A 25,576-nucleotide genomic window follows, 5' to 3' on the forward strand; every position below is an offset into this window, starting at 1 on the left:
CGGCACAGCAGAGACGGAACTAAAGTATTTAAATCGTAAAAGGTTTCAGTCCACGAACCATCAAAAGCTACAAAGTGTCAGACGTAAAATCTCAGGGTGAGCAAATGCACTCATGATGAAGTGCTAGAATATTCTTGGGGAACTCTGTACGCAGAGCAAACCCCAACAAAGCAATTAGCAGCTGCCTAGTCTCCCGCGCCCGCCCACCAAAGACTGACTAGTCCAGACAAGGCTCGCTGAAACCGGGTGTGGGCTGGGGGCGGGGCGGGGGGGGGTCTACCTTCCGGGCGCCCCGAGCCGGACACAGGTCCTCACACACATCTAGCTTAAGCTGCAGAGCAGAAAGATCAGCCCGCCACGCTGACGGCAGGAAGTTACGCGGAACATCACGTGTGACAGCCTCCACTTTAAGTAACGTTCCACTATTGGCTTTGGAAGATGCTTTAATGTGAGGCGTTTGCAATTCCACTAGAAACAATGCAGCCCATATTCACCATGAGTGGGCAAAACGCACACTGCCTCGTGACGAGGGGAAACACGTATTCTGCTTTTCTCCGGGCCGCAGGCATCGGGATCTACGTGGAGTCTTCGTAAAGGACTTCATCCACCCTCACGTCGTGTTCGTCCACGGGGACCCGGAGGCACATCTGCTCTCGGAATGCCAAGGCCACGGTGTAGGGCTTCGAGTCCCGCTGCTGCAGACAGCGCGTCAGGTAGGAGTCGTAGTAGCCCTTGCCCCTCCCCAGCCGGTTGCCATGCTTGTCAAACCCAAGACCCGGCACAAAGATGAGATCAAGTCCCCCTGTGGAAGAGACGAACACACAGAAGAGCGTTAACGGTTTCCAAAAGCGAAGGACCACTCGCGGATCTAGTTCCTGCTTTCGGATGGCGTCTAGCCTCTCTCCGATTTCTAAATGTTATTTATTTTTTTTATGTTTATTTATTTCTGAGACAGAGAGACAGAGCGTGAGCGGGGGAGGGGCAGAGAGAGGGGGAGACACAGAATCCGAAGCAGGCTCCAGGCTCCGAGCTGTCAGCACAGAGCCCGACGTGGGGCTCGAACTCACGGACCAAGAGATCATGACCTGAGCTGAAGTCAGTTGTTCAACCGACTGAGCCACCCAGGCACCCCCCTCTCTCCGATTTCTAAAGAAATATATGACCACTCTAGGAAACCCAACAAGCACAGGGTCAAAGAAGGAAATAAAAATTACTCGGCAATTCAGTTAAGTCCGTCAATCATCCTTCCAGACGCCCTTCTGTGTGTACCTTCAACAACATGGGTTTGAACTGCGGAAAGTCCACTGTTATGTGGCTTTTCCCGATGCGGTCCCGTACTGCAGATGTATTTTCTCGTCCTTACAGTTTCTTTTTTTTTAATGTTTATTTTTGAGAGAGAAAGAGAGCACAAGCAGGGTGGGGGCAGAGAGGGAGACACAGAATCCGAAGCAGGCTCCAGGCTCTGAGCTGTCAGCACAGAGCACGATGCAGGGCTCAAACCCATGAACAATGAGATCAAGACCTGAGCTGAAGTCGGACACTTAGCCGACTGAGCCGCTGAGCCGCCCAGGAGCCCCACTTCCTTACGGTTTCTTAATTATGACTTAATGACTTCCTTATGACTTTCTCTTCTCTGGCTTATTTTACTGTACAGAACAGTACATAATGCACACAGAACATGCGATAACTGTGTCATCACAAGGCTTCTGGTCAACAGCATGCTGTGAGAAGGTAGGTTTTGGAAGAGTCAAAAGTTGTATGTGTTTTCAACTGTGTGTAGAGGTCAGCGCCCCTAACCCTCGAGTAGTTCAAGGGTCAACTGTAAGTACAAAAATGCAGATTCCCAGACCCCACCCACACCTAAAGAGAATTCCATGGATGGGGCCTAAGAACTTTTTTCCTTTCTTTTAAGTGTCCGTACGATCCTACGTGCCTCCCAGGCTAGGGGGCCCATGTCCAGGAGGGGCAAGAGAGGGTCAGAAAAAAGCCAGAAAGGACAGAGCTGCTCCCCAGGGCAGTGGGCAGGAAGAGGGCCACGCCACCTGCAAATTTCACTGCCCTCCCACCAGAGTGGCAAGGCCTGCCTGGTCATCCGGTTTCCCCGGATTCACGTGACCGCAGGCTTTGGCCTACCAGGGGTGCTCCAAAGGTATGAAATGGGTCCCTGTAACGGCCCTCTGGCTGGAACCTTCCCAGGGACTACAGGGATCAGAGCCGGCCACGGCGTCATCAAGACCGAGCAGGCTGGGGCTCAGGCTGGAAGGCAGGGTCCTCGAGGGTGTAAAGACCCGGCCACGGGGGAAGGTGTGAGGGGGTCTCATGAAGAAGGTGGTGAGGACCATGAGGTGGAGAATCTCCAAGGGTTCGCGAGGCCCACGGAAGGGTCCCCGCAGCCTCGTCCAGGGAGACTGACGGATCCGCGCTGCTCCAGAGCCACCCCACGGGTCCAACTCAGGGGCGTGCCCGGGGGCCCTCCCGTACTGGTCCTCGGCCTCCGGAAGGGCGTCCAGGGCTTGCCTTGACCCCTTCTGCGGCACTGCTGCCGGGAACACACCAGGGTTGGAAGCCACGAACCGTCTGAACAGGGTGTCGGGAGCAGGGACGTCCAGACGGCAGCCGGCCCGGCCCCCACGGCCAACAGCCGCCCTGCGCCCTGCGGAGCCACGAGGTGCACTTGGCTTCTCTCTGGCTCCCAGCCCACACCCGCCGGCCCACACCTGCCGAACTCCAGCAGAGCCCGGCTCCGAGGACGGCCGTGTCCTTCTGTCCTTCCGCACAAACCTGCTGGTCTAGTCCCATCCAAACTCGCGGAGAGGCCCTGGTCACTGACCGTTACCTTTCTCCTGTTGTGCACTTACACTTGGCTCCCTCCATGTCCCTTCTCGTTGCCAGACCACCCTTGGGCTGCAAGCTGAGCTCTGTCGTCTATACTTAGGACGCACGCGCACTCCTCTTTTCCGGGCTTCCTGCCTCTTCACAGCGTGTCAAGGCGCCTTGTGTGAAGCACCCCCAGGGATGCGCTTCCTCCCCTTCAGGAGCTGGGGGTTAGCACGTGTGCAGCACCCAATCAGACACAACACAGCCACCTCTGCCAACTGCCCGAGGGCAACGGAGACGGGAAGTGCTGGAGACCTCAGCAGAGGCGCCCGGCTGGCCAGGAGGTCAGGGGAGGATCCACGCAAACTCTGCCTTGACCTGGGTTTTCGAGGACGTGTCCGAGTTGGGTCTGTGGAGATTTCAGAAAGGGAAGGCTGGCAGGGGGCGGAGTGATGCGGAGGCAGTAAGTAGGGCAGGAGGCTCACACAGAGGGGCAGCAGAGAGCGTGGTGTGGAGTCGGCCCGGTAGCGGCACGGAGGTTCCAGAGGTAAAGACAAAGTGATCCCTCCAGCTTCAGACAGCAAACAACCCGATTACGGAAGGACAGAGGCCTTGAGCAGACGCTTCTCCAGGGAAGGCCAGCGCTGGCCCACAGGTGCAGGACTTCTGTGTATCAACCTTGTACCCCGGGACTTTACCAAATTCCTTCACAGGTCCCAGTAGATGCTCAGTGGAGTCTTCGGGATTTTCTGCGTGTAGCATCGTATCATCTCCAGACAGAGACAGTTCTGCCTCTTCTTTACCAATTCGGATGCCTTTTACTCCTGTTTCTTGTCTGTGTGCTGCAGCCAGGACTCCCAGTCCTGTCTTGAACAGTGAGACTGGACATCGCTGCCTTGTTCCTGACCTTAGGGGAACAGCTCCCACGCTTCCCCACTGAGGATGATGTTGGCTATGGGTTTTTCATACATGGCCTGTATCGTGTTGAGGAATGTTCCCTCTAACCCTACTTTGTTGAGCGTTTTTACCACGACTGGATGTTGTACTTTGTCACATGCTTTTTCTGCAGCTGAGATGATCATATGGTTTTTATCCCTCGTTCTGTTAACAGGGTGCATCCTGTGGCCTGCTTTGCAACTACTGAGCCATTCTTGGCTCCCTGGAACAAGTCTCACTTGATCTTGGTGAATAATCCACTTAATGTGTTGTTGAATATGGCTTACTAATATTTTGTTGAGGGATTTTGCTTCTATGTTCATCGAGGACATTGGTCTGTAATTTTCTATTTTTGTAGTATCTTTGCCTGGTTTTATTATCTGGGTGCTGCTGACCTCTCGGCAGAATGAATTCGGAAGGTTTCCTCCCTCTTTTTCTTTGTGGAATGGTTTCAGGAGAACTCTTTAAATGCTTGGTAGAATTGGCCTGTGATCCACCTGGCCTTGGCCTTTGTGTTTGGTGGGAGTTTTTTGATCAGTGATGTAATTTTGTTACCAGTAACTAACTGTGCACATTTCCTACGTGTCCTGATTCTGTTTTGGAGCCAACGGGCACAGAGTAAGATGCTCGACCTCACTCATCGTCAGGAAAACGCAAATCCACACCGCCACGAGACACCACCTCACACCTGCTAGGATGTCCGTTAAAAAAAGAGAAACAGCAGAATATGTAAGTGTTGGTGAGGACGTGGGAGACACTGGAACCCTCGTATACTGCTGCTGGGAATATAAAAAGGTACAGCTGCAACGGAAAGCAGTACAGAGTTTCCTTAAAACATTAGAAGAACATCTAGCCGCCCACTTCTGGGGTATTTAGCCAAAGGAAAAAACCCTGAAATCGGGGTCTTGAAGAGGTGTTTGCACCCCCGTGTCCAGAGCAACACCACTGACAACAATTAAGAGCTAGAAACCCCTAATGCCGGCTGACGGACGAAAGGATAAACAAACTGCGGCCCGGCGCTGGAATACTACTCAGCCATGAAAAAGGAAGACCCGCCACCTGCCGCAGCCTGGAAGAAGCCGGAGGACATCGGGTCCAGAGAGATCCACCAGGCGCAGAGGGACAAATGCTACAAGATTCTGCTCACAGGAGGCGTCTGAAGGAGCCAGGCTCACGGCAGCGGGGCGCACAAGGATGCTGCCGGAGGCTGGGAGGAGAAATGGGGCCGCCGTGCGGTGCGCGGAAGTTCTGGCCGCGCAGGGTGAGAGACGCAGCCGAGGCCACGGTTAACGCGGACCGCACGCTTACACTTCTGTTAAGGGGGAGGATCTCGTGTTATGTGTTATTTACCACATTAAAAAAAAAAAGAAAAAAAAGAAAACAGGGCGCCTGTGTGGCTCAGTCGGTTAAGCACCCGACTCTTGATTTCGGCTCAGGTCATGATCTCACGGTTTCGCGAGTTCGAGTCCCGCGTGGGGCTCTGTGCTGACAGTGTGGAGCCCGCCTGGCGTTCCCTCCCCGCCTCTCTGCCTCTTTCTCTCCCTCTTTCGAAAATAAAATCTTAAAAATGTTATTAAGAAAAGGCAAAGCTACAAAGGGAAAACCAACAGAAGATGGGTGTTTCCACCAAGTGAACCCAGAAGAGAGACAGAGGGAGAGAAGGCAGAATTCCAGCACGTCGCCCCCAGGCGGCTGCAGGAGGAGAAGGCAGAGGGGGACAGAAAGGCAGGCAAACAACTTCCTGGAGTCGGCCGAGGCTCAGCTGGTCTCCCTCGCTCTCGCCAGGTCGCCAGGTCGGGGAGCTTCTTCACTTGGAATGACTTTGGGCCAGCGCTTCCCTTAGAGCCGGCTCTCACACGCTCTCTCGGCTCCGGGTGCGGAAGGAAACCGGGGCCGGGGGATGTCAGAGCACGGGGTCGGCAAACTCCCCGTGAAGGGCCAGACACAAAGTGGTTCAGGCTTCACGGGCCGCAGGGTCTCTGTCACAACGACTCGTGCCCCGAGAGCAGCCACGGGAGGTGCGAACCCGGGCGGGCGTGGCTGGGCTCCCGTAACGTTCTACCCGCAGAGACAGGCGGCGGGCCGGGTCTGGCGGCAGGCTGCGGGGTGCTGCCGCGTCGTAGAGCGCGAGGGAAGATATTCAGGAGGAAGGGAGCAGAGCGCTGGCAGGAAGGGCGAGGAGGGCCGGGAAAACGTCTATCAGAGTGGGCACAGGAGGAAATCGCTGGGGCGAGGGCGCGCTCAGCGGGGAGCGAGGACGGACACTGGGCTGCAGAATCTTCCTCGACAAAGAAGCGGAACCAGGCCCTGAAGGAAAACGCCGGAGGGGGACGCCGCCGGTGCCAGTACCTGCTCTCAGCCCCGAACGCACGAAGCCAGCACCGAGGATTCAGGCCACCTTCACAAAATGTCGTTTTGAGCTCTGGCCAAGGGGGCAGCAGCTAAGCCCCAGCCCCCCTCGGCCACCCTGAACTCAGACCCCCGTCCCGGGCTGCTCAGAGACTCCTGTCGGCCCGCCCAGCTCCCTCTGCCCCAACCCTGCTGCGGGTGCTGAGCATCCGAACAAGCTGTGCAGATCGAACTCCAGCCTCATGGGCGTCTATCCCCCCCCTTCCTGCTGGTCCGGGACTGTGGATCCACCCCCAGGGGCCCCCACGCGGCTGGCAGGGCGCTCGCCTCCACCTGTCGCTCTGTGGGTGCCAGTCCCCACACACATCCAGCCGGGCGCCCGCCGCCTGGCCCCGCTGACCCCAACCCAGCCTCAGGTGCGGGCCCCGTCCTCACTCTTCCCTCTCAGAGACCTTTAGTCCACCACAGTGACTTAAAGACAACGCCCAAACTCCCTGACCAGGTGGGTACCCCCGCCTTCACCACCCACCCCCGCAATGCTCCCACGGCCGCAAGGCCTCCCGCCTGCAGGGGCCACCGGTCTTTGTATCTACCTGTCTGGTCCCCACATCATCACGTCAACGAGCCTCAGCTAGACGCCAGGCAGCCCTCCCTGCACGTGCGATTTGCTGCGACCAGCTCTTGTCCTACACGGTGACACGGCCCCGGTCCGTTAAGGAGGAAGGATCCGGGGCACCCGGGTGGCTCAGTCGCTTGACCCTCTGACTTCGGCTCAGGTCACGATCTCACGGTTCGTGGGTTCGGGCCCCGCATAGGACTCACTCCCGTGAGCACGGAGTCCACTTTGGATCTTTTGTTCCCCCCTCTGCTCCTCCCCCGCTTGTGCCCTCTGAAGAATAAGTAAAACATTAAAAAATTGAAAAGATTAATGATAATAAAAAAAGAGGAGGAGGAATCCTTTCCCCACCTTCTGGGAACTGTTTTCTCCTTTCCCCAGAGGGATGCTAGTTCGGTTCTGTTTACCGGGAAAGAAAGAACAGTAACAGGTAGAGCGAGAAGTCGCTACCGTCCCGTATGCAACACCTAACCCTTATCCAGAGTCCAGCTGCTGGAAGAGAAGACAGAGCACAGAAACGGACGCGGCGGGCACCATGTGGCGCCCTGGGGAGAGAAGAGGGACCGCAATCAGCTGGTCGGCACGCCCTCCCGGTGAGGCAGGAGTGCAGGGCCACCGTCCCCATTTGATGGATGAAGAGCTGGAGCTCTGTGCCCAGAGAGGTCACATTCCTCCCCGAGGGCGGCCAGCTCCTAAGAGACCCAGCGGAGGGCTTGCTGTCCAGGTGGATGGTGACTCAGCACACACCATTCCTGCTGCTAAAGGTTCGAGTGGGGTCCGGCAAAGGGACGGAGGGACATGGGAAAGGCACGTGTCAAGGGGCCGAGCGTGCAGGCTGCCGGACAGGGTGCCCGGGCCGTGTCCTAGCACCGGTACCCGGCAGCGACGAAGCGTCACTCAGAGCCACCCTGACCTGCCGTCGAAGACAGATGGGCGTATGCGAACGTAGAGTCCCCCAGCTGTCATAACCAGCTGCCGCATGCACCCCCCCGAGGCCCCGCAGCCAATCACGGAGACACGCACACTGGCATCCGACACGCTTCTGGAACACGAGGCAGCTGGGACCGTCAGACACAGTCAAGACAGCGCACACAGCACAACTCTCAGAAATCAGTCCCACACGCCCTGAGCTCACGTCGGGGTTGCCTCAGAAACCACAGACGGGGGCACGGCCGCTTGACTCCCTTGTCGTGGTACGAGCGTAGAGCAGGAGAATAAACCATTTTCGTGATCACAGGCGTCACAAATACTCAACTTCCGATCACACTTAAAAGTTGGGTTTTTTGCGCGTTTCTTTCCCTACAATTGCGTACCACTCTGAAAGAGTATTTGACTAAACCAGCTGAGGCAGACAGCCATTTCTTTAATTCCACTACAAATGCATCTTCATTGCTTCTGCTGTGTTTGGTCACAATGGGTTTCGGCCATTTGGGAATCCCCTTGTGGAGGCAAACGTGTAAAACACAGAATCAAAAGATGTAAAAATCATCTTCGAAGGACACAAACTGTCGTGTGACTGGTCGTTTCTGTGTTGTTCCTCTAAGATCCTTTCTTTGAACACAGGACCTGACGTTTGTGTCAAAACACAGAGACTACAAGTGTCGTGACAGTACCAGGTACAGAAGGAAGCCACGTGCAGGGTTGTGCCCAGGCATGACCGGTCACCACTAGTCCGCTAACTAGGCATTCACGTCGTAAGACAATGTCGGCCAGCCTTATATTTACACCTAGGTGTTTTTGAGCTCAAGGCTTTCAGCTAGCCCTGTGAAATGCACTCTGTGTTGAAATGGAGAAGGTAGGGATGGCAGGAATTTAGACCCTTCCAGAAAAGGCTAGATGCAGGAATAGTATACGGGGACTTAACTGCTGGGAGCCTCAGCAATGGCGTCCTCCCCCCACCCAACCCGGAGAGCCCCCCTCCCCACCCCCCCAACCTGGAGAGCCCCCTTCCTCCCCACCCACCCAACCCGGAGAGCCTCCCTCCCCCCACTCTCACCACCCAACCCTGAGAGCCCCCTCCCCACCCCCCCAACCCAGAGAGCCCCCTTCCTCCCCACCCACCCAATCCAGAGAGCCTCCCTCCCTCCCCCACCCAACCTGGAGAGTCCCCCTCCCCGCCCCCCCTAACCCAGAGAGTCCCCCTCCCTGCCCCCCCCAACCTGGAGAGTCCCCCTCCCCGCCTCCCCTACCTGGAGAGTCCCCCTCCCCGCCCCCCCAACCTGGAGAGTCCCCCTCCCCGCCCCCCCAACCCAGAGAGCCCCCTTCCTCCCCACCCCCCCAACCCGGAGAGCCCCACTCCCCACCCCCCCAACCCAGAGAGCCCCCTTCCTCCCCACCCACTCAACCCAGAGAGCCTCCCTCACCCCACCCCCACCACGAAACCCGGAAAGCCCTCCTCCCCGCCCCCCCAACCCAGAGAGCCCCCCTCTGCCCACCCAACCCGGAGAGCCTAGGAAACACTGAGCACAACTGGACAGAAGTCAGGCTAAGATGTGCCATAAAGACCAATCACCCTCCTTCCCAGGATGCTGGTAAACCCCTATTAGGGTATGTCAGGAAGGATCCAAAGAAAGCCGGCAACAGAGATTGGCTCCGGAGAAAGAAACCAGCCACAGGAGGCCTTGGATGAGAAGGACGCTTCACGCTTTCGCCCCATCCTTTTGCGCTGTTGGACTTTTTCACCACATTCGTATATAACCCCAATTTTTATCAGAACCCTTTTAAAGCATCCACTTTCTCGGACCAGAGCCTTGGAGGTGGAGTGACACGGCAGCGGAGTGTGCTTCTAGAGAGGACACGTGCGTGTGAATCCCCGGACTACCAGTCACTAGCCGAGAAAAATGCCCAACTACTTACCTTCTAAAAGTCTGTTTCTTCTCCCTAAGATGGAAATACTAGCATCTGTGGTACGAGTCACAGAAGAGATAAACGTCCGCATGAAGAAACTAGTACGTGCCCAATAATTGCTACCTTCGCTAAACTCCAGGTGTGCGTAACACCTCTTCTCTTCATTCTGACTCTGAAAGTCGTTCCTTTTCAAGTAATCCAAACAACTGCAACACGAACCCACATGCTGAGTTACTACGCGGATCTCCTAAGGCCAAACCACCTGCAACTGTGACTCTCTACAGCCACCTGCTGTCCCAGCTGGGAATGGGCCCACCAGAGACACCCACAGGAGCCGGGCCTGAGCGCAGCGGGGAGCCGGCTGCCTCTCTAGTACACACACAGTCCCTGAGACGGGGGGTCACAGAAGGAGTTCCCCTGTGCCCCGTGGCCTTCCCCTTCACAAAGGATCCTTGGAGGAGAGTCTGTTGGCAAACGAAGGAAAACGGAAGTGCCTTCTGCCACTTAGAAACCACGTGTGTGCCAGACCCTGTGCTACGGCACTTCACGGGCACGACCTCACTGAATGTCCCCAGCGGTCCCGAGAGGGAGACACTATCATCCCCTTTCTCCAACGGGAAAACCAAGGCTCAACAAGACCACGTGGCCCGCCCGGAGGCATAGAGCTGGGAGCACAAGAGCTGGGACTGAACTCTAACTTCCTGGCTCTTACTACAGGTGCAAGCTCGTTGCTTCCTGCCTGGGCAGGAGCCTCCTACCCGCCTGCCTTAGGGTTGGGGGGGCCAGTCAGGTGGACGCAACACTGCATCGGTCGGGTGAGGGCCGCAGGGAGCAGCAGGCAGCACACGGAACCAGACACACAAAAGAGAGCAGTAGAGACGGGTGGCCCCCAGAGTGGTGCTGCCCGGGAAGCCTTGACCACCTCCAGGCCCGGAGGTCAAGGGGTGGGAGTGGGAGGGGCAGGACTGTAGGCCCCAAACAGCTGCAGTTGGAGGGGCCACCTGACCGGAGCACGGCTCTCGGCACTCGATGCACTGTGGCCAGGGGCAGGAGGGAGGACACGACCCGCTCACTCCCGGCCACCCTGGTCCCCGCGGTGCCGTCCCCTGGCTGCAGAACCGGAGACCAGGACAAGGACTTGTCGTCCATACAGGTGGACCTCCCCAGGCACCAAGCAAGTGGACGTGACAGACAGCGGGTGGGTCCCGAGGTGCCGAGCAAAGGGACCCAGCAAAGGTTTGCCCACAGCTGTGACTGGCGGTTCCCTCCAGATTTGCGAGTTGGGTTTATTTCCTTATATTTATACAAGGAAATATACATACAATTTTCCTTTAGAATATGTATACATATTTTCCTTTAGAAATATATAATTTTCCTTTAGAAAAAGAAATACCTTTATGAATACTCAGAAAAATTTTGAGTCTTCTTTCAAAGATGTACTTCAGACACGTTAGCTATTTTCTTAGGTATACTTTTTATTATATCGTAAAGCTATCTAGCGTGGTATGTAGGGAATAACTCCCAAACTTATTAAATTATTAAAAGTCAGTAGGAAGTGACTATTTGATCACAAATGTAAAAAATTACATTTTTAAAATCATCATCACCATCCCCATGAACAACCACAAGTGTCTCCTATATGAGAGCCAGCCCGCAAGGTGCTAAGGCCAAAACACGCAGAAGCGACGCCCGGCCACCTGGCTATGGGGTGGGTGAAGCACAGCCTGGGGGTCAAATCTGGCCATTGCCTGTTTTGTAAATAAAGTTTTATGGAACAAAGTCACGCTGTGCGTTCACGTTACAGCAGCAGCATTGAATCGTTACAACAGATACCGTGGGGCACACACAGCCCCCAAATGTTAACTATCTGGCCCTTTACGGGAGAAGTTTGCTACATCCAGCTTTGTGACATCTCCCAGTTTAAAAAGGAAAAAGATAAACAAATAAAACTATCCTTCAGCTTATCCTATCTTGGTAGATATCGACCAGAGTAAACGTTGTTGGAAAAAAAGAATTAAACTGCTTTATTGTCGATACGCAACGATGCTTGGCAGAAAACAGAACCAGCGGCAACAGCTTTATCCAAGTGTCATTTTCTAAATGTGACATTTACTCTGGCTCTGATCTTGGGATACTCACACTGCTGTTGACAACCAGTCGGACCTTAAAACATCCTAGAAAACTGAAAAGATGTTACAGAACTTCATGTGGTTTTCTGCTAACTTTAGGCAACCTCTGGTCGCCCGATTTTCCTCCTCCATCTGTAAAGTGAGCGGATAGAGCTTTTGAGTTTCTCAGATCTGTTTACAACCAAAGCTCAGTGATTCTGAGGACAATTCCTTGTATATGTGTCTGGTACAATCAATAAATAAATGCAGCCAGTCACAGAAAAACAAACACTGCGTGATTCCATTTACACGAAGTCTCTAAAGTAGTCAAATCCAGGGGCGCCCGGGGGGCTCGGTCGGTTGAGCGGCCAGCTCTCGATTTCGGCCCCGCTCACGATGCCAGGGTGATGGGATCGAGCCCCACGACAGGCTCTGTGCTGCCAGCGTGGAGCCTGCCTGGGAATCTCTCTCCCTCTCTCTGCCTCTCCCCTACTTGTGCTTTCTCTCAAAGTAAATGAACATTTTCTAAAAACTAAAGAAGCCACATTCGGAGACAGAAAGCAGATGGCGGCCATGGTCGCCAGGGCTGGGGCAGCGGGCAGGGTGAGCTGTTTAAGGGGCACCCTTTCGGTTTTGCCAGAGGAAAAGTTTCGGGTGTCCGTCTTACAACACTACGTGTACCTCACATGACTGAGCCGGGCACCTGAAGACGGCTGAGTGTGTGCGTTTTTACCACAACGGGAAAACCGAGTAAGAACGTGGGTGCCGGGCCGCGTCGGGGGACTGTGGCAGGCGGCCCAGGGTCGTGAGAGGCTGGGGCTCGGGAACAGCAAAGAATGAGTGCTTCAGATACAGAAATGTCTGGGTGCTCCTGGAGCCATTTCTATTGTCCTCGCTTTTTAGGGGCTGAGCGCTCAAAGTCGTCATTCTAAATAATTACAGCTCTGCATGACCCCGGAGCCGTAAGAGCTCGTTAGCAAGATGGAAACTTCTCCCTGGCTTCCGCCGTTTGTTTTACCAAGACGTCAGGCAAGCACTTCAGGGTCCCGCAAACTTTGCGGCGCAGCGCATTTAACTAAGATAAAGTTGCAGGGACACCGTATTTCTTCCGCTGGCCGTCTTCCTGTGCCCGCGGAGGGCCTGCCTCCTGGCTGACACCAGCCTGCGCCACGCGGAGCAAGCCTGACAGAAAGTAACCCGTGACTTCCAAATAACAGTGTTTACAGTTATCTGGTGTTTACGGAACGTCCTTTCCTGGTGGCTTCCGAGTGCGTTTCTCACTCCAGATGCCCCTGTCATCTGCTCTGATGCGTCTTCTTCTGGCGCGGGAGAAACGCTCCCGAAGCCCCGAATGTTCCCCCAAACCTGCCAGGGCAGCGTGGCAGGAAGGACAGCAAGGATTCCGAAGACGGCAGCTCTCGAGATCCGGTGCAGCCAAGTGAATCAGTGACACTTGGGAACAGCTCGCCGTGAGGACAGCCTGTCTGCGGGGCCCAGAGGACCCAGGACAGCACCCTGGACAGCTACAGGTCCGCCCAATAAATCGTGTGAACACCAGTAACTGTACTAGGGTGACCTAGTGACAGGCAGGAAGGAAAGTGGGGAACGGAGGATGCTGGGGTCCACAGAGGAGGGGGCGCGCCCGAGGAAACCTCACCAAGGGGGTGGCCTGCGGTACCGGCCGGGGGAGGGAGAGGACGAGGCTGAGGGTCAGGGTGGAGAGGCAGGAGGGAGAACAAGCAGAGGCACAGAGCCGGAAGAGCACGAGCGTATGTGGGGCCGGGGACTGGCTCCCCGTGGAAGGGCCCACCCGGGAACAGGAGCAAGGTGGCCGGAAGGAGGCACACAGAGCACGCTAGAGGGGCCTCCGGCGCCAGGGCAAGAGCTCCTCCGAATTCTGCAGGTTGAGCCAGGGAGCCCCGTGCTCAGCCTCCAAGGGGGAAGTGAAGGAAAGAGCAGGGCTCCACGCGTGCAGGCTGTGGGACAAGGAGATGGGGCCACGCGTGAGGAAGTCACAGAACAAGTGGACGGCATCTTCGGGATCGCGGGAAAAAATGGAAACAGGCCTTTTTCTGCCATTTTAAAAAGCTCTCCGGAGAATATCCCTCGGTAAGCGATTTCATTGCTCGTAGGGTTTGTCACAAAACCGCCGGCTCTTCCCGCACTCCGCCAACACGGCTGAGCGCTGCTGAGAGCGCCAGGCCTCCGGGCTGCCCCCCGGGCTCCGGACGCCAGGGGCGGGTCCCCACTCACCCGAACACGCTGAACAGCACCCTTCCGCTCCACCAAAACACAGCTTCGATATGTTGGGGCGACACCTTCTTCTCCTCCGTGACTTTGGGGACTGATGCTCACCCTCATGTCAGTCTCACCCCACGGGACCGTGTGACCTTGGATGGGTCGCCCCCCACCCAGGCCAGCTCCCAGACGGAAGGGCTGACTTGGATGATCTCCAATATCCCTTCCGGCTCGACAATCCCCAGTGTTGCGGGAATAAGGATGTGTAAATGCGGGATCCCACAGCTAAAACCGCCACCTCGGACCAACACTGACACCTGCTGGAGATCGGGGAAACCACTCGGCACATCTCAACCTCTAGAATCTGGGAGCCTTTAAAAATGGGTGATGGGCATTGAGGAGGGCACCTGCTGGGATGAGCGCTGGGTGTCGTATGTAAGTGATGAATCAGGGGAATCTACCCCCAAAACCAAGACTACACCGTATACACTGTATCTTCAATAACTTGACAATAAATTAAAAAAAAAAAAAATCTTGGACACCTCACCTTGAAAACATGTTATCAATGATGCAAGTATCTTACGAAATTAAGTTTTCTAAGATTTGATTTTCTAGAACTTAAGAAAATGTTGACAAAAATAACTTAAAAAAATGTTTAGCGTTTATTTATATTTGAGAGAAAGAGACAGAGACAGAGACAGAATCCGAAGCAGGTTCCAGGCTCTGAGCTGTCAGCATAGAGCCCAACGCAGGGGCTTGAACCCACGAATCAGGAGATCATGAGCTGAGCTGCAGTTGGACGCTCAACCAACTGAGCCACCCAGGAGCCCCAACAAAAATAACTTTAAAATTACTTCAGAGACTTCCAGTTCCATCTGGAAATCTGAGCCACGTTCCTCTGCTTTCCTACATAATAAAAATAACCAGCTTGAAAACATAATGGAAAGATCCTATTCACAATAACAACAAATATCAACTGATTAGGAATACACTCAACAAGCAACGTGAAGAAACAATGTGACTCAAATCAAAAACATCTACAAAGGAATACGGAATAAAAGCCTTGAACAACTGAGGAGGTGGCCATATTCCTGAAGACGGCTGAATGTTGTAAATAAATTTATTTCCCACAGGGGCGCCTGGGGAGCTCAGTCAGTTGAGCGTCCGACTTCGGCTCAGGTCACGATCTTGCGATTCGTGGGTTCGAGCCCCACGTCGGGCTCTGTGCTGACAGCTCCGAGCCCGGAGCCTACTTCGGACTCTGTGTCTCCCTCTCTCTGCCTGTCCCCTGCTCACGCTCTGTCTCTCTCAAATGTAAATAATAAACATCCAAAAAAAATTTTTTTAGTATACAGCTTGTTACATAATTTGACATTTTCCATAGCGAACGCATGTTAACCACTGTAATTCTTTAAAGGAGGAAAAAGGAAATTGAAAGAAAACTGAGGAACTCCTCTTTCGATAACTTCTTCAAAATGAAACCAGAAACACGGACAGGTCAACACTAAGTTATTCCAAGGCTGAGAATTCAAGCAGCATAAATGCATTTCTCCCGAGACCATTAACCAACTTTTCCGACGTATGAGTGGAGTTTCGGCTTCCTGCGCCAGCACGCTCGTCTTGAGAAACTCACCGTATCTCCCCCGACACAACCTCACGGCGAACTACGACTCGCGCTTACAGACGGCTCTGCTCCGCCTTCCGAAACGCATGAAAGAGCACCCTCCACCCTGGGCCCCCAGGGCGCTGTGGGCACACCGCCGTGGCGGGCGCTGTCACCGGGCCTGGGGCCACCATGCTACATGCGAGGGTCATCACCGCCATCGACGAGCACCTGCTGTGTGCTGGGCAGTGGAAAAGCCCTACACAAACTCTCTTCGGCCTTCTCGGCATTTCAGTGAGCCGGGCAGCATGATCCATCCTCACGTGAGGGGCCGAGACTCAGAGAGAGGGCGAGGGCTGCGCGTATCCACTAGCCAGTCCGCGACAGAACCAGTCCCCAGAGGCCAACGCTCCCGTCACGACCTCCCCATTCCCTCCTCCACGCGGCTCCGTCATCAACAGACCGCGTCTCTTCCTTGCCAGGACACCACCTGTTGTACACAACAGGTGCTCATGAGCGTGTGTGCATTCATTATTGTACCCATCCATCCATCCAGGGAAAGGAAAAAACGCTCTTCCGTGATGGTGGGGGGTGTGCGAGGTGGCCTAGCCTTTTTTGAAACCAGTGTGGAAAGTCCACTGCTAGTAAGTGACCCCACGGAGGCATTCGTGTAAGCTGAAATATATCTGGGTTTTCCTCGTGCTGTTGTAGTATTTTTAAAAATGGGGTGGGCGCCTGGATGGCTCAGTCGGTTGAGCGTCTAGCTCTCGATTGAGGCTCAGGTCATGATCCCAGGGTCATGGGATCAAGCCCCATGGCAGGGTCTGCACTGAGCATGGAGCCTGCTTGAGATTCATTCCCTCCCTCCCCCACCACCCTCTCTCCCTCCCTCTCTCCCCCCCCCCCCGCCCCTCTCTCTCCCTCATCTAGAGAGGGAAGCGCACATCAGTCTGGCCCGTGTAGATCAGACACATCGTCCACCGGCCGGCCTCTGTTCAGAGCCGCGAGCTCGCCCCACAACCACACTCCAGCCAGTCCCGTCTCCCGACCTCCCGATCTGGGCCTCCCACAAGCTACCTACCAGAGGCCCCAGGACCACCCCCGGCGGGGCTCAGCACCTACTCCCCAACTCCTCCCTCCTGCACTCCCTGACTGGGTGAATGGCACCCACCCTGGCGGCAAAGCCGGGCTGGGCCTCCGTGGCCCTGAGTGGGCAGTCACCGGGGCCTACAGGCCACACGCTGTGCGTGTCAGAGCTCATGTGTCCTCTCCATCCTTCAAGTGACGGTCGCTACTCCTTCCTGTCCTATCACATTCCCAGGGGATGCCCCACCCCCAGTCTCCTTGGTCCCGTCCTCCTCACGGCTGGCAGAACAACCTTCCCAAAACACAGACTGTCTGTGTCGCGCCCCCCACCCCCAGCTAAAGAATCTCAGAACTCCCCAGCACCTACAGAATACGGTTCACCTCCGTGTGCAGGATGTGCACGCTCCTCCAGGAAACGGGCCTGCGGCGTCCGGCACGGAGTCAGCCACGGCCCCGACTCGCACTTGGGCTGAGTACGGCAGGGGCTTCTTGTCCGTCTGGATATCCGCTCTCCTCCGGCGTCCGGCCTACCCTCCCCCTTGGTGGAGCCAGGACCGCCTTCACCAGCCCAGGAGCCCCACCGCCTGACCCCTGCACCGCCTCTAATGCTCACGCCACGGCACCTGATGGAAAACGTTGGAATCACGAGCGGGAAAACCAGGGTGACCCAACAATTCAATCCCCATTCCAGAATCCACTGACATCTACAGAGACAATACCAATGAAATAATAATAATAATAAAAAGAAGAAGCATTCTGAAAATACCACACTGAAAAAAAATTAAAGGAATTCTCCATCTGGTGAAGAAATTAATAAAAACATAGAAATCAATAATAAGGAAGGCACAGCTTAAAAGCAGAAGCAGGGAATGACGCACCCGTGCAACTTTAGAGTTGAGTTTAAATGACTGTCCTCTACTAATGCAGTAAGTAAATAATCAAATGTGAAAAACACAATGCCTTAATGAATCCACACATCTTTGAATTATGACTACTGATTTTAAAATCCCAGGTTATGTTGATAAAAACCAGGAAAAATAAGCATGTTCACTTTCTTATCTTTTACAGGAAGTAAAGTCGATACAGGTGACGTGGACAACGCCAGTGAGAATTTAAGGCCCAAGAATGATTTCACGGTAATGGACAGACGGGAACGCGCAATCACCGGGACCAGGAAGGACGCAGAGGAAAAGAAATGGCAAAAACAACCCGTTTTCCCCAAACAGAATACAAGATGGCAGAGGTTCCACCTGTGGGGAGTCTGTCACCTGGGCTCGTCCTTTAGTGACAGAAACTGTTGGGTGGCTCCTTGGACCCCTGTGCCGGGACACAGCGGGTGGTGGGCTAGCCCAGCTGGGCAAGAATGACGGGCCGAGGCCCCCGAGGAAGCTGCCGTCTTACTGGGCTGGGCGTTCACCGGGAGGCAATGAGCGGCGTGTGGGATGACAGCATGTTCTGTCCTGCAGGAGACAGACCGTTGGTTCCGGAACAGCCCCACGAAGCCCGTCCCCAGCGCACTGGGTGCCCGGATGAAGGCCCCGCCGTTCTTCCCGCGTGTGTACTTGATAAGGTGCCTGAAGGAAAAGCTTCTCAGCCCCAAGACCAGCGTATTTTCAGACACAGCAACTTGACGCAAGCTCTTCCCCAGGAGGGCGGGAGTCCTCCCGGGATCACTCACTCCGTGAGCAATGGTGCCCACCCGGCAGATGCCAGAAGAGGGGACGGCCGGGTCGTGGCGCGCTCTGGGCGAATGGGGCGCCCGGAAGGAAAGGGCACCTGGACGGGCGCTGGAGTGGAAAACAGAGCAGGTGACGTGGCCGCGTCATTACCTGCCCACGTGCCCTGGAGGCAGCCACGCGACCTCCCACCCGAGAACCAGCAAGACAGCGCGAGGACCGCAGGGCCAACCGTCCGTGCGGACGTCACCCCAGCCCCACAGGGGCACACATGACATGCAGGAAAGTCCAAAATCACAGTTGCTTTATTTTTAGTCGTGATGATTTACACGAACGGAGGCCCAGACCCAAGGCAGCCCACTCAGGGCTCCCAACCTGGGTACGGAAGCAACAGCAGACGAGGCAGGGATAACTTTCCACCTGGACCTTCACTCCGCAGCCTCCCCAAAGCAGTGCTGGGACGAGATCCACTCCAACGCGATTCCGGCCCAGGACCCGCATTAACCCTTTACTCACAAGCACCAAATAACAATGTCACAGCACCTTATCAAACAACTATTTCTGACGTACTTCTTTAAGTGCCCCTAGGTACACGCTTCTAATCATTTTTAAAATCCAGCCTTTCTTTACTGGATATAAAATACTGGCCATCCGTGAACTTACATAAGCATTCTCTGGCTTTATAATAACAGCGCTGGCCCCATCGCACGAACCTGTACTCGGGAGTCTACCGTGAGAACCAGGTGACACCAGGCACCAGCAGCTCGCGACTCAGGAGAAGGTCTGCTCTTCCCGAATCAAGTGCCGGTGTGTGTTCTTTCCACCAAGCAACTCACTGACCCCAGACAGACGTCCTTCGACGCAAATCGGTTCCGACTCTATCTACCTGGAGACAGCGTCAGGTGCCACAGGTAAAGGATCCAGGCCCCTACGACTGTCCCCGCTTCAGATGCCACTGCAAGTCCCAGCTGTCACCTGCACCTCTCGCACATGGGCTGTACATCGGAGGTTCCCACGGCCTCTTCTTGGGTTTGGTTAATTTCCTAGAGCAGCTCACAGAATTCAGAGAAACATTTTACCTACTAGGTTACTGGCTTACGGACCTCATCAAGATAAAAAGCTTCTGCACAGGGAAGGAAACAATCAACAAAACGAAAGGCAACCAACGAAATGGGAGAAGATATTTGCAAATGACATATCGGATAAGTTAGTATCCAACATCTATAAAGAACTTAACAAACTCAACACCCAAAAAACAAGTAATCCAGTGAGGAAATGGGCAGAAGACATGAATAGACACTTCTCCAAAGAAGACATCCAGACCGCCGACAGACACATGAAAAGATGCCCATCATCACTCATCATCGGGGAAATTCACATCAAAACCACAAGGAGATACTACCTCACACCTGTCAGAATGGCTAAAATTAACAATTCAGGAAACAGCGGGTGTTGGCGAGGATGCAGAGAAAGGGGAACCCTCTTGCACTGTTGGTGGGAATGCACACTGGTGCAGCTGCTCTGGAAAATAGTGTGGAGGTAGAAGGGAGGTGCAGGGGAAGGGAAGCAAAACTAAGATAAAAACAGAGAGGGAGGCAAACCACACGAGACTCTTAAAGGCAGAGAGCAAACTGAGGGCTGCTGGAGGGGTGTTGGGTGGGGGATGGGCTGGATGGGGGATGGGCATTAAGGAGGCCACCTGTTGGGATGGGCCCCGGGTGTTGTATGTGAGTGATGAATCACTGGGGTCTATTCCTGAGACCAATACCATATTGTATGTTAACTAACTTGAATTTAAGTTAAAAAACAATTTTTTTTAATTTTTGAAAAAGTATGTTATAACTCAGGAGCAGCCAGACGGAAGAGGTGCAGAGGGCTGGGTGTGGGGATGGGCACAAGACTTTCCTGCCCTCTCCAGGTGCACCCCTCTCCCAAACCTCCCTCTGTTCACCAACCCAGAAGCTCTCTGAACCTGTCCTCTTGGGTTCTTATGGGAGCTTCAAGACATAGGTGCGATTAAATCACTGGCCACTGGCCTCCCTGGCCTGAAAGTTCCAGCCCTCCAGAGATGCGATTGGTTCCCCGGTGACCAGCCCTCATCCCTGGGTGCACTGGAACATGATGTCATTAACATACACTGGGGCGGGGCTGAATACTGATGAATACTGAGACACCTTTATCACTCTTACCCCTTAGGACACTCCACGGGTTTTAGGAGCTCTGTGCCAGAAACCAGGGCCAAAGAGCAAGTATACGTATTTCTTATTATCAATCACAATTTCACAAAGTCCATCAGCAATTAAAAAAAAATGTACCCCAAGGAGAATTAACAAAACAGGGAGCATGTGTTAGAAGCCAGGTGAGTGGGAATTAGAGAAGGGGACTGCGGTATCGGGGGGGGGGGGGGGGGGGGGGGGGGGGCAGACGGGGAAGGTGTGGAAAGGTAGCTGAGCTCCGGAATCGTAACTGCCACGTCCGGGGACCCCCTCGCGAGGGGCCGCACGAGGCACTTCCTGCACATCGTCACATCCCCCCTCCCGCAACTGTCGCATGAAAAAAACATGTGCTTTGAGAGGCAGGTAACTTCCCAGATGGTCAAGCCTAGATTCCAACTCGGATCAGTCTGCCTCCAAAGGCAGGGAGCTTAACCACTAGACTAAAAGACACGGCCTTGAAGGAACAAACACGGAAGACATTCCAGCCCAGAAACACAGCGGACGCGGGTGTCACGGTGATGCGTGCAGCGTGCCTGCGGACGACGGGTCACCAGCAGCGAGATCAGCGGCACCGACTGATGCCATCTCGCGGAAGCGGCTCCGCAACATCCGTCTGTGGAGGAGAAGACTGGAGCTCAAAGGACACGAGCCATCTTTCCAGTCACAGCAAGCAGCCAGATTAGAACGCACACCCGGTTTATCGGACTCCAACCTATGGTCTGACTGCTGGGAAAAGGCTGGCTTCCAGCAGACACTCTGGCCAAAGCAGAGGAGTGGCAGAGAGAAGCCAGAGTCAAGGTGGGAGGGCAGGTAAGGCCCAGCGGGTGGCCTGAATATTCAAATTCTACCCGATGTCCCTTCCTCTGGCCAGAACTAGCTGGCAGGAACCGTGGTCTGCTCGGGAGCTCAGGCCCGTCCAGCATCCGGGGAAGAGGCGTGAACAGGGCGGGTGACCTATCCCCAAAGGTATTTTAGGAAAATTAATATGTCCAGGAACCAATTCGAAATTTATTCCAAAGGAACTGAAATGAAGACTCAAAACGGTGGACAGAAGATTCCCCTAAGCTAGAATCAGAAACAGGTGATGAAAAACTGCACAGGAAACTCTGGCGCTATCTGAACACCTGGGAGGGTGCAAAACAGACCAGGAGCATCCCACGTCCACAAACCGGCTTCTCCCAGAAATGTGAAAAGCACAGCGGGAATGATCAGAAGGAACTTACGCAAATGCTCAAGTTCGGGGACAGCGGGCAAGAGCTGAGAGGGACAGAGAGCCCGGTGAGAGGCCAGCACGACCCCGCTGTGGCGAGGACAGCTGCCGGCTCCCCAGCGGTGGGGACAGGTCCACCCCGTTCCCTGCTGTGCCCCCATCACACCCGCACAGACCAGGCGCTCAATACGTATTTTCTGAATAAAGTATTATCATCCGTCTGAATTTAGCCAGCTTGTCCTCAAGGACATCATGACTCAGTCAGACGGCTCGATGAAATTCAAACCCACTCTCCTTACCACATTCTTTCAGACACCGTGCAACCCTACTAAAGAAAGAAACGAGGTTGGTTTCACGGGCGTTACTTTCAGCAAAGCAGCCATAGCCCGCCTGGAAGCACAGAGCACGAACAACCCAGCTGGAAGCCGCAGGCCACATGCTCAAGACAGTGTCCCCGGCAGGGTCCCACGCCACTACCGTGGAGGGTTTGGGTTGGGATGGAAAGTCTTCTTTGTGATCGTTCCGTGAGGACTCGGCACCCACACACAGAGCCTCTGGAAAGATCAGAAATAAAACACGAAGGCCGACAGTGAGGACACGGCAGCATGCTGTCCTCTGCAGATTTCAGGAAGGACAGCAGTGCCTGTGACAGTGAACGTGGATGCTCCGGCCCCTGCTCCCCTTGCTCTCAAACCGCACTACTCTTCCCCATAGGGGGTCACCCACCCAACTGTCACGTCAGCTCAGTGGTTAGCACAGCACCCCCTATCGGGCAGCATGTCCTTCTCCCAGATCGCAGGAAATGGCACCGGGAGGGCATGAGGGAGCTGGCCCAGTCCATGTCCCCGGCCACGGTGACCGATTTGGGAAAGGCCATCTGACCCAACCTGGGTCAGCGAGCATAAGACCAGGATTTTACTGGTAAACTTGCTCCTTTCTTCCGTGAGTGCTAACAGCAAGTGTGCTGTGGAACCCAAAGCTGCCACGGGCCACCATAGGCCACCACGGGCCACCGCGGGCCACCACGGCCACCATGTAGCAACTGGAACACACGGATGACAGCAGAGTCACACAGCAGAGCCAGAGTTGACCCTAATCACTCAGTCTAGTGTATCAAAAGCTCGCCCTTCTGTGGATTTCTCAGTCTCTGAGCCAATAAAATCCCCTTTTCCGTTAAGCCAGGTTGACTCAGATCACGTACTCTCCGTGGAAAGACTCCTGGCTAATCTAGTTGCCTGAGCAGCCCTCACTCTGAGGAGAAGTTCAGCAGAGAGGCGGCCCCTCTACTCTACTTAGCAATCTGCTATTTTGTTAGGTAGCAAACCCCAGGTGGACCTTTGCTCAGGTCACTCCTTTCTAAGCTGCGATGACTCGAGCAAACCCGAAAGATAAACCGGCTACAGGAGCTACGGCGGGACAGCGGTCTAAGCTCTAATCAGCTCGTCCCACACACTGTGAAGCGAGATTTGTACTTCCCCCAAAACTAGCCCGTTGTTAGCAGCTGATACCGGGGACACCCGCGTCCAGAGTGCGACGCGGGCAGATAACAAAAGGCAGAGGCTGCCTGCTCAAACACCTCTCCCGACAGCAGCGAACAGCCTCCCCTCCCAGGCAGCAGTTCCAAGAAACCAGACGTAATCCCCTATCCACTTGCAACCCAGACTGCAAGTACCTGCCAAGAACCCACGGGGGGGAGCAGCTGGTCCCACAACCACGGCGTGGAAACGCACAGAGGAGGAAAGAGTGAAGTGTCTTGGGTAGGCTTCTTTCTACTCAGAGCCAAGCCCTGAATGTCTACATTCGTAACGTTCTGTACCTTTGCATTTGATGCTTGTATCTGACATACACTGCAGGCTAGGGTATTTTTCTACGTACATACACTTGCTGTCTCCCCAGGTAGAGTGTGAGCCCCCTGAAGTCCAGGACCTCGTCTCTGCAGACCTAACAGTGTTTCACACAACGGAGATGCTCAGGAAACATTACCAAAATGCTATATGCTTGGCTAGCAATGAGTTGATAGTAAAACGAGTAATTCTGCCCACGTGCCAAATCATGCCAGCCACGTGCTAAAAACCATACATAATGAGTTAGCTCACTTACTTGGCCTGAGTTTATCTAACCAGGAAGTGCAACTAAATTAGGAAGAAAGATCACGCTTCGTCCTTACTTTCCAGCAGCTGTACTTACACAGAAATAGAACAAAAGCATAGAAGTTCAGGCTGATGCATTTTGGCTCAACCTAAAGAACGCGCTGCAGAATGGACAGAGCAAAGACAGTGGGCTCGGCCTCCGGAATTTCAGCAGGGGCGTTACAGAGGTGATGTGAGCACTGGAGGAGCAGTTAACACAGAGTCAGACAGAAGTGGACTGTCCTGGGTCCCACCCTCAAGCCTGCGAGTCTGGAGACGTGGCTGCATTAAGTCTGAGCAATGTCAGGGCCTCATCTTATATGCCTGGGCCGCCCCCAAGATATACCACGCCCCTTCATTGTCTCACTGTCTTAAAATGCTTGCAATCTTTCCCCTTAAAAATACGAGAGTCTGATAATGTTGGCATTCATCTGCTCTACTGTGCAGGGCCAGCAGGGAGGTGGTCTGAGTGTACCCTTGGTGCCTAAATGTCTGGCAAAGGGCAGGACTGGACAACAGGGGGAGGTTAAGGAAGCAGAGTAGGTAACCCCCCAAATACCACAAGCCCTGGCTCAATCCCCTCCCGCCCCATCTTACTGATTTTGTAGGTTACGGGGTTACATTGGAAGAGAACAGAAATTGAGAGGCAAGGGCATAATGCTGCTTTGGGTTTCCTTCCAACCACTGAAGTCTTAAAAATATACCTTGAAGAAAGGTTTGGGCCTCGGTGTTACAAACTAGGACTCTTAGCTCGTTTTGTCTTTAGCTCTTTGGCTGCTTCCTAATGATTAAATCTACCGAGTGGCTGCAGGAAGGGAAGAGCATGTGTAAAGGTCCTGTGGTAGAGAAGGCAGAGTGGGGGCGGGAGGCAAGACACTCAGAGGGGCCGGAACGTGGCTTATGCAGGTGGGAGGAGAAAGAGGTGAAAACGACGGCAGTACAGGGCGCATCGGGAAGAGCCTCGTTGAGGGGCGTTCCCTTCCACGAGAGGGCGGGCAGCAGAAGTCACCGAGAGACTTTACCCAGGGGACAGAAGCGGTCAGATCTGCGTTTCGGGAGTCTTGCTTCACTTACTGTGCAGAGAGTGGACCGACAGGGGAGGAGGGGATACACTGCGCGGCGAGAAAGAGCAGCGAGGAGGCCATCGCGACAAGCCGGTGGCCGGGACGTCCTGGCGGCGGGGCGCAGGGGGCGGGGGGAAGCGGCATGTTCGATACAGCAGGTACGATCGCGGGGACTCGGCGCCAGACCGCATGACAGGCATGAGAGGGAGAGAGCAAGCAAGGCTGACCTTGAGACCCCTGCGCGGTCAGCTGGGCGGCTGACGGTAGCGCGGCCAGTGCCACGCCCAGAGAGACACATGGCGGAAGGGGTTGAGGGAACGTGACTGCGTCTGGAAGAGGCTGTGTTTGAGAGGCCCACGTGACTTCCAAGAGGCGATGTCCACAAGGCAGCTGCCTGGAGAGGTAAAAGCTTGTAGCGTTAATGGAAATGCACCCATTAACTCACAGCCCGTCACGGAAATCACGGGAAACGATCACCTTACTCGGGGACAATGTCTAATTCAACCCACAAGGGCAAGAGTCTGAGAAGAGGCATCCGCACTCCTCTCACGGCTGGCACCTGATAGCTTAGAGAGCATCTCACCCTAAGCCAGCTAACAGGGGTGTCTTGGAATGTAAGCACCACAGGGCTCATCCCGGTAAGAAAATCGACCCCCAGTGACCCGCACGTGACCAGTGGGC

At 54.6% G+C, this 25,576-nt stretch overlaps 1 protein-coding gene across 2 annotated transcripts in view; it reads right to left on the minus strand.

Annotated features, from left to right (window-relative positions):
• Positions 1-425: 425 nt before the first annotated feature.
• The window catches only part of MTHFS (methenyltetrahydrofolate synthetase), a 32,235-nt gene continuing 7,084 nt past the window's right edge, over positions 426-25,576 (minus strand). For both annotated transcript variants that reach the window (XM_027068276.2, XM_027068278.2), the window contains exon 3: positions 426-802. In XM_027068276.2, the coding sequence (XP_026924077.1) occupies positions 576-802 (227 nt within the window). In that variant the 3' untranslated portion in view covers positions 426-575. The remainder of the gene's footprint in view (positions 803-25,576) is intronic.

This window comes from Acinonyx jubatus, chromosome B3 (assembly GCF_027475565.1).
Source record: "Acinonyx jubatus isolate Ajub_Pintada_27869175 chromosome B3, VMU_Ajub_asm_v1.0, whole genome shotgun sequence".
NCBI classification, from domain to species: domain Eukaryota; kingdom Metazoa; phylum Chordata; class Mammalia; order Carnivora; family Felidae; genus Acinonyx; species Acinonyx jubatus.